Source organism: Ornithorhynchus anatinus, chromosome X2, assembly GCF_004115215.2.
Source record: "Ornithorhynchus anatinus isolate Pmale09 chromosome X2, mOrnAna1.pri.v4, whole genome shotgun sequence".
Taxonomy (NCBI): Eukaryota; Metazoa; Chordata; class Mammalia; order Monotremata; family Ornithorhynchidae; genus Ornithorhynchus; species Ornithorhynchus anatinus.
In genome coordinates this window covers 9,203,367-9,212,938 of record NC_041750.1, presented here as the reverse complement: position 1 = coordinate 9,212,938, position 9,572 = coordinate 9,203,367, and the positions used below count along the sequence as shown (strand labels likewise).

Genomic DNA, 9,572 nt, shown 5'->3' with positions numbered 1-9,572 from the left:
AAATAATTATATAATTTGAAAATTTTAATAAGTGTTCAGTACTGTAACTTCCAAATTTGGATAGGTTTGAAAAGAAAACTGGATGACCACAGCCCAGAAGAAGGGTAGTTTCATCGTCATCCACATATTCAGCTAAGAGATATATTCAAAATGTTACTTTTTTTATCTGTAGATTGACTTGAATGCTTATTTTTAATTTAATAGTTTCAACTTATTTTCAACTGGTTTACAATTCAAGGCAAGAATGATCTGCCATGTTTACTATACATTCAGTTAGAGTCTCTTCCATTGCTTGGCAGATATCTTGGATGTCGTTTTCTAAATTAGAGGCACTCTCCAGTGACCTTTTGAATTCCTGGAGCTTCTCTTGAATATAGTTGGTTTGATGATTGTAAAACTGACAGAACTTGCCTTCTATTTTGTTCATCATAGCGACGGCCTTTTAAGGTAAAAAAAAAAAATCTTATGAGAATGCAAATAACTGGAAAATGAGGACCTTAGTCTAATGGGATCTTTTGTATGATTTTGACAATATTTTCATGAGTGGGTGAAAAAATATCAAATTTAATTTATGGGGATAGGAGGCAAAATATACTAGCTTTCCTAATCACAGCATTTACATTTTGAAAAACCAGAAATAAAAAACAATCTCTAAATTGCAATGTCTCATAATATTTTAGTAAAAATGAAACTTCACTTCCTATATATTGTAATCTTCCCAGACAAATCAGAATCAAAGAAAAGTAATTCTTAGTGTAGTTAAAATAATACAGATAAAATGAAATGTGAAAGAACCTTTAAATTAATGTAATTTGGAAAAAGGTAAAATTTTGGTTTACTCAAAGGAGTATTATGTGTCTAAAAGAAAACTACTGCAATTGCCATTAGAGCAACATGAATGTATTTTCAGATCAATGTTAGTGTGCTATTAATATGATTGACTGGGAGATGAATTTCACCTTCATATAAACAGTTTTCCTCTTATTCTGCATGATCTTGTAATCTTTCTTCCTGCTATCATTAATATGCTTCAGCAGAATCTCAGATCTTTTTTGCATATGCCCAACATTTTTATCAACAGGTGGAAAAGGGAGCGATGATGTGTAATTTGGGTTTTCCACTCTGCTCCTATCACATGAGAATAAAAGGAAGGGGTGAGAAAGGTCACTTCTAGACAATATAAAATTACAATGAATTACTTCCTGAAAATATTGAAGTACTTCAAAAAATAGTAGTAGCATTTGAGTGCCCACTTTAATGCAGTGCAGTGTAGTAGGTGTTTGTTTCCTACCCATGAGGAGCTTACACTGTAATTAGGGAGAAAAACATAACATGAGAATATATACATGGGGCCTAATGAGGGTGTGAATAAATTCACAAGTGCTAGAGTCAGCTGAAGTGATGATATGCCTCAAGGGGCTGGGAAATTTATAAGGGAAAGAAAGCTTGTTGAAGGAGGTGGGACTTCAGCAGGGATCTGAATGTGGGGTGAGCTGTGGTCTGCCTGTTTTAAGCCAGGGGAATGGCATGAATAAGGGGACAAGAGGTAGGAGAGTAGAGAGTGAGGTTTAGCTAGAAGGTTGGTGCCATGGGAGGAAGGAAGACAGTGAGCTGGGGAAGAGCGGGAGAAGAAAGCACAGAGGTGGAGAACCTTGATGCCAACTGTGAGGTGTTTTTTTTTTGATGTGGAGAGACACAGGAAGCCATTGAGGAAAGGAAAGATGAGGGCTGAGCAATGCCTAAGAAAGACGATCCCTGCAGGAGCATGTAGCATAGATTGGAGTGGGGAAGGCCTGAAGTCTGGGAGATGGGCAAGAAGATTAGAGCAATCATCCTAGCTGTGGGGAGACCAGAGCAGGGGGATAGCAGCTCAAGTGGAGAGGAAGGGGCAGATCCAGGAGATGCTGTGCAGGAAGAGTTAAAGAAGTGAAGAGTCCACTACTTTCAAATTTAATAATCCATTCAGATTAAATTGTCATCAGTCATTACTTTCAATATATGCACTATTTCTGCCATTCCCCAAATAAAACAGATAGCTGCACTTCTTAAAGAAAGGATTTTTCCTAAACTTTGATTTCTCTCTCTGACAACTGAGGTATTATTCTGACCCACTTGATAAATGTATTAATGATTAAATAACACAATACTCAAGTCTTCCAATTGAGCTTCCTCTAGACTGTAAACTTGTCCTCTTGAATTGCAAGCTCGTTGTGGCAGGGAATGTGTCTGTTTATTGTTGTATTGTCTCCCAAGCTCTTAGTACAGTGCTCTGCACACAGCAAGCACTCAAAAAATAAATGATAGACTGACTTCATCTGAAGCTGTAGGTTATAGTAAATGTTTAAAAATTACTGATATTTCAGATCTGGCCTATCTGAATGAAATATACTGGAATAGTCTTGGTTTTTTAAACATTTTGTTCACTCCCACCTACTCCTGATTATATGTGGATGGTGTGTCCAATCTACTTTTAAGACTTTTATCAGCTAAGACTCCTACCTTCCATCCTGCAGTGACTGGCTCAGGAATGCCTCTCTTTACCGCGATAACTCATTTTTGACAATTAGATAAATAATATTCACAATAATATAACATATTACAATATAATATATAAATAATAAATCACTAAATATAATACTCCTCTCCTGCTTTGTTTGCAGTAGTGCGATAAAACTCAGGCTCAAATGCCAATGTCATGGCAGCACTTCAGTAGCACTTTGATTCAAAGGGACTGGCATCCAATCTTTCAAAAATGCCTAAAACTTTCAACCAGAAATGTCTTAGAGATGCAGCAATCCATTGGGAAAACTGTGTAAAATATCTCTGCACCCTCTGTTCATTCCCATTTCATTCTTGGTGCTACTGTGGTTCACTGAGGAACCAATTCCCAATTCCAATTCCCAATATCCACCATTACCAAAAGTCATGGCAGAGATCTGTGTGTTCCATCCTACCCTTTCTCACATTCTTTTCCAGAGGCTGCCAACTGACAGTACTTCTGGTGATCGTGCCCCCACTTTGAGTGACTGTTACGTTAGGCATGGGGTGATGTTGAAAGGTATGTGTTAATACACAAATCAATTTGCCTCTGGAGATTTTAATGTCTACTTTCAATTCACTTGATCAAATCCAAGAGTCACATACCTATACTGTAAGTTGATAGCTCCTCAACTTGGGAGGGTGTGTATGGCGGCGAGGAGTGAAATAGGGGCTTTGGAAAAATATGCAATGGGATAGTATTTTTTTAAACTTCTAAATTCCTGCCAGCTTTTCACACTTATATGTGGCTGGATTATTCAATCTTGGGTTTATCCAATATTTTTACGATTTTATCAGCTGTTAGCCTCCTACCTTTCACCCTGCAGCTCGTGCGATTCAGAAAAGGGGTTTTCTGCAGGTTCCACTCGTTCAGGGTTTTCTCTCTCACTGCAGCACAGCATCATTTTGACAGAGAACATATATTTTTAAATCATTAAACCATTAGACCCTATTCCCATTTAAACACAGACATATTATTTGCTCAACAATTACTGAAACCTTTATTAGCTATGTGTCTCCTACCGTCTATCTTGCCATACTGGTGATGCAGGAAAAAAGAAAACTTCAGGTTTCTTTGGTTTACAGCTACGTTCCACACTGCTGTAAAGCAAGGTTTTGACAGATAAATAGATTTTTTCATGGAATTTACATGCGTACTATGTGCCAGGTACTGTACTAAGCACTGGGGTAGATTCAAGTTTATCAAGTTGGACACAGTTCCTGTCCCACATGAGGCTCACAATCTTACTCCCCATTTTACAGATGAGGGAACTGAGGCACAGAGAAGTTAAGTGATTTGCCCCAGGGTACACAGCAGATGAGTTGTGGAGCAGGGATTAGAACCTAAGTGCTTCTGACTCCCAGGCCCATGCTCTATTCACTAGGCCACACTGCTTCTATAGATTAAATAATACACCTCCTGCTTTGTCTGCAGCAGTGCGATAACAACCAGGTTGAAATGCCAGGGTCATGCCTACATCTCAGAAGCATTTTGACTTAAATGGATTGGCAATTTCAAAAAAGACAAAACCATTTGGGTCATAGGTATCAGGAATGTTCTATGACTGCAGCAATCCACATAGGAGGGTGAGCAAGACAACGCAAGTGACTCTGTTCATTCCCATCCCATTCTTAGCATGACCCTTCTTTACTTGGGAAAAGTGTCTCCAAGCCCCATAATCTTCTGCTATGGTTTCCCAGGGGCGGGGGATCTACACATATTCCCACTGAATTTTCTCACATTCCCCTCCAGCTGCTGACATCCAGCAACAGTTCTGGTTATCTTGCCCCTAATTCCTGTGATCCAAACGATGGGCAGGAGGTGGTGATGGAATCTTTTTGGTGTGAATAAACAAATCACTTTGCATGTGGAATTTTTAATTAATGTATTTGAGCACTTACTATGTGAAGAGAACTGTACTAAGCCCTTGGGAAAGTACAATACAACAGAATTAGACACATTCCCTGCCCATAATGAGTTTACAGTCTAGAGGGGGATAGAGACATTAAATAAGTGATTTATAGTATAATTTAAAGACATACACAAAATAGTATCTCATATCAGATATTTTAATATCTGCTTCCAATCCATTTGCATTAACCCTATATAGTATCCCATTTGATTGACTAAGATTTAAGTGCTGCTTAACAATGCAATTTTTATCATTAGTAATACTAGTATTACTATGAAGATTACTGCCTCAAAAGTCCAATGCTTTGAGTAGTAGGAAAAGCTTTAACTCTATTTTTATATCTCGTAACCCCTGCTGGATTAAATGAAATGACTGCAGTTTTTACTTCTATAAAACCTTAAATTTTGGCCACCTATCCCCACTTAGAGTCAGATTATTCACTATCTGGTTTATTTTAGAGATTTTTAAGATTCTATTAGCTGTTAGCTTCCTACCTTTGATCAGGCATCATCGGTGCTTGAGAAAAAGGGCCTACGGCAGGCTCAGGTGGCTTTGGGCTTTCTCTTGACAGGCTGCATGGTGACGTTTTGACAGACACACACATATATATATATTCATGACTAAATAATATCACTCGCCTTCCATTTCTTATGCCGTACTACGGTAACCAACAGGCTCAAATGCCAGGGTCATGTCTACATTTCCATACCATTTTGATGGGCATGGATTTGCATCCAATCACTCAAAAACAGCATAGGACCATTTAGGTGGTACGGATCAGAAATGTCCTATGACTGACAGCAATCCACCTAGGAGGATGAGCTAGATATAGCCCTGCTGACTCTGTTCATTCCCATCCTATTCTCAGCATGGCCCTCTTTAACTTGGAAAAAATATCTCCAAGCCCCATAATTTTCCACTAGGATTTCTCACGGGAAGGAAAAGTCATGGCGGGGATCTACACATAATTCTGACTTCTGACAAAACCTTTGGTTATCATGGTTCTACTTTCCATGGTCCAAACATTGGGCACAGGGAGATGTTGGAATGTTTTTGCTGTGAATACAATATTCACTTTGCTTCTGGAATTTTTAACATCTGCTTCCAATCCATTTGAATTAGCCCCCATGTGGGAAAGGGAATGTCTTCTACTGCATCCAACATTTAATACAATGCTGGGCAAATGGTAAGTGCTTCACAAATAGCACTATTATTTTTATTATTATTACCACTACCATCATTATTATTAGGTAGACTGTTGCCTCAAAAGTCAAGTAATTTGAGAGGTAGGCAAAACGCACACCCCAACTTCATAATATCTCATAGCCCAGCTGGTCTAAATGAAATGACTGCAGTTTTTAACTCTTGTAAAATCTTAAATTTCAGCCACCTATCCCCACTTAGATGGAGTGAGATTCACAGTCTAGTTTACCCGACAGATTTTTAAGATGCTGTTAGCCTCTTACCTTCTATCACGCATCATCGGTGCTGGAGAAAAAGGGCCTACGGCAGTTTCAGCTGGCTTTGGGCGTTCTCTTGGCAGGCTGCACAGTGACATTTTGGCAGTTATATATATATATTAATGACTAATATATCACTCTCCTTCCCTTTCTTCTGCAGTACTAGGGTAACCAACGGGTTCAAATGCCAAGGTCACGACTACATTTCCATAGCATTTTGATGGGCATGGATTTGCATCCAATCTCTCAAAAATTGTGTAGGACCAGTTGGGTGGTATAAATCAGAAATATTCTATGACTGCAGCAATCCACCTAGGAGGGTGAGCTAGGTAGCCCTGCTGACTCTGTTCATTCCCATTCTGTTCTCAACACAGCCCTCTTTTACTTGGAAAAAATATCTCCAAGCACCATAATCTTTCACTATGAATTCTCACGGGAAAAGTCATGGTGGGGATCCATACATAATTCTGACTTCTGACAAAACCTTTGGTTATCATGGTTCTACTTTCCATGGTCCAAACATTGGGCACAGGGAGATGTTGGAATGTTTTTGCTGTGAATACAATATTCACTTTGCTTCTGGAATTTTTAATATCTGTTTCCAATCCTTTTGAGTTAGTCCCATGTTGGAGAAGGACTGTCTTCTACTGAATCCAACATTTAATACAATGCTGGGCAAATGGTAAGTGCTTCACAAATAGCACTATTATTTTTTTTATTATTACCACCACCATCATTATTATTAGGTAGACTGTTGCCTCAAAAGTCAAGTAATTTGAGAGGTAGGCAAAACGTACACCCCAACTTCATAATATCTCATAGCCCAGCTGGTCTAAATGAAATGACCGCAGTTTTTAACTCTTGTAAAATCTTAAATTTCAGCCACCTATCCCCACTTAGATGGAGTCAGATTATTCACTCTCTAGTTTACCCGACAGATTTTTAAGATGCTGTTAGCCTCTTACCTTCTATCACGCATCATCGGTGCTGGAGAAAAAGGGCCTACGGCAGTTTCAGCTGGCTTTGGGCGTTCTCTTGGCAGGCTGCACAGTGACATTTTGGCAGTTTTATATATATATATATATATTAATGACTAATATATCACTCTCCTTCCATTTCTTCTGCAGTACTAGGGTAACCAACAGGTTCAAATGCCAGGGTCACGCCTATATTTCCAAAGCATTTTGATGGCATGGATTTGCATCCAATCTCTCAAAAATTGTGTAGGACCAGTTGGGTGGTATAAATCAGAAATATTCTATGACTGCAGCAATCCACCTAGGAGGGTGAGCTAGGTAGCCCTGCTGACTCTGTTCATTCCCATTCTGTTCTCAACACAGCCCTCTTTTACTTGGAAAAAATATCTCCAAGCGCCATAATCTTTCACTATGAATTCTCATGGGAAAAGTCATGGTGGGGATCCATACATAATTCTGACTTCTGACAAAACCTTTGGTTATCATTGTCTTACTTCCCATGATCCAAACACCGGGCATAGGGAAATGTTGGAATGTTTTTGCTGTGAATACAATATTCACTTTGTTTCTGGAATTTTTAATATCTGTTTCCAATCCTTTTGAGTTAGTCCCATGTTGGAGAAGGACTGTCTTCTACTGAATCCAACATTTAATACAATGCTGGGCAAATGGTAAGTGCTTCACAAATAACACTATTATTTATTATTATTATTACCACCACCATCATTATTAGGTAGACTGTTGCCTCAAAAGTCAAGTAATTTGAGAGGTAGGCAAAACGTACACCCCAACTTCATAATACCTCATAGCCCAGCTGGTCTAAATGAAATGACTGCAGTTTTTAACTCTTGTAAAATCTTAAATTTCAGCCACCTATCCCCCCTTAGATGGAGTCAGATTATTCACTGGCTAGTTTACCCGACAGATTTTTAAGATGCTGTTAGCCTCTTACCTTCTATCACGCATCATCGGTGCTGGAGAAAAAGGGCCTATGGCAGTTTCAGCTGGCTTTGGGCATTCTCTTGGCAGGCTGAACGGTGACATTTTGGCAGTTATATATATATATATATATTAATGACTAATATAATATCACTCTCCTTTCATTTCTTCTGCAGTACTAGGGTAACCAACGGGTTCAAATGCCAAGGTCACGACTACATTTCCATAGCATTTTGATGGGCATTGATTTGCATCCAATCTCTCAAAAACTGTGTAGGACCAGTTGGGTGGTATAAATCAGAAATGTTCTATGACTGCAGCAATCCACCTAGGAGGGTGAGCTAGGTAGCCCTGCTGACTCTGTTCATTCCCATTCTATTCTCAACACAGCCCTCTTTTACTTGGAAAAAATATCTCCAAGCGCCATAATCTTTCACTATGAATTCTCACGGGAAAAGTCATGGTGGGGATCCATACATAATTCTGACTTCTGACAAAACCTTTGGTTATCCTGGTCCTAGTTCCCATGATCCAAACACCGGGTATAGGGAGATGTTGGAATGTTTTTGCTGTGAATACAATATTCACTTTGCTTCTGGAATTTTTAATATCTGTTTCCAATCCTTTTGAGTTAGCCCCAATGTTGGAAAAGGACTGTCTTCTACTGAATCCAACATTTAATACAATGCTGGGCAAATGGTAAGTGCTTCACAAATAACACTATTATTTATTATTATTATTACCACCACCATCATTATTATTAGGTAGACTGTTGCCTCAAAAGTCAAGTAATTTGAGAGGTAGGCAAAACGTACACCCCAACTTCATAATATCTCATAGCCCAGCTGGTCTAAATGAAATGACTGCAGTTTTTAACTCTTGTAAAATCTTAAATTTCAGCCACCTCTTCCCACTCAGATGGAGTCAGATTATTCACTCTCTAGTTTACCTGACAGACTTTTTAAGATGCTGTTAGCCTCTTACCTTCTATCACGCATCATCGGTGCTGGAGAAAAAGGGCCTATGGCAGCTTCAGCTGGCTGTGGGCATTCTCTTGGCAGGCTGCACAATGACATTTTGGCAGTTATATATATATATATATATATTAATGACTAATATAATATCACTCTCCTTTCATTTCTTCTGCAGTACTAGGGTAACCAACAGGTTCAAATGCCAAGGTCACGACTACATTTCCATAGCATTTTGATGGGCATTGATTTGCATCCAATCTCTCAAAAACTGTGTAGGACCAGTTGGGTGGTATAAATCAGAAATGTTCTATGACTGCAGCAATCCACCTAGGAGGGTGAGCTAGGTAGCCCTGCTGACTCTGTTCATTCCCATTCTATTCTCAACACAGCCCTCTTTTACTTGGAAAAAATATCTCCAAGCGCCATAATCTTTCACTATGAATTCTCATGGGAAAAGTCATGGTGGGGATCCATACATAATTCTGACTTCTGACAAAACCTTTGGTTATGATGGTCCTACTTCCCATGATCCAAACACCGGGCATAGGGAGATGTTGGAATGTTTTTGCTGTGAATACAATATTCACTTTGCTTCTGGAATTTTTAATATCTGCTTCCAATCCTTTTGAGTTAGCCCCATGTTGGAAAAGGACTGTCTTCTACTGAATCCAACATTTAATACAATGCTGGGCAAATGGTAAGTGCTTCACAAATAGCACTATTATTTTTTTTATTATTACCACCACCATCATTATTATTAGGTAGACTGTT

General features: G+C 38.9%; 1 protein-coding gene across 15 annotated transcripts in view; it reads right to left on the bottom strand.

The window, feature by feature from the left end:
• SYCE2 (synaptonemal complex central element protein 2) overlaps positions 1–9,572 on the bottom strand; it is a 51,300-nt gene continuing 41,728 nt past the window's right edge. For 14 of the 15 annotated variants that reach the window (XM_039910498.1, XM_039910507.1, XM_039910504.1 and 11 more), the window contains 9 exons: positions 8,812–8,889; positions 7,841–7,918; positions 6,877–6,954; positions 5,918–5,995; positions 4,946–5,023; positions 3,562–3,639; positions 3,352–3,426; positions 960–1,128; positions 1–439 (listed from right to left, as the gene is read on the bottom strand). In XM_039910498.1, coding sequence (XP_039766432.1) covers positions 227–439; positions 960–1,128; positions 3,352–3,426; positions 3,562–3,639; positions 4,946–5,023; positions 5,918–5,995; positions 6,877–6,954; positions 7,841–7,918; positions 8,812–8,889 — 925 coding nt within the window. In that variant the 3' untranslated portion in view covers positions 1–226. The remainder of the gene's footprint in view (positions 440–959; positions 1,129–3,351; positions 3,427–3,561; positions 3,640–4,945; positions 5,024–5,917; positions 5,996–6,876; positions 6,955–7,840; positions 7,919–8,811; positions 8,890–9,572) is intronic. The other variant, XM_039910509.1, reaches the window with a different exon arrangement.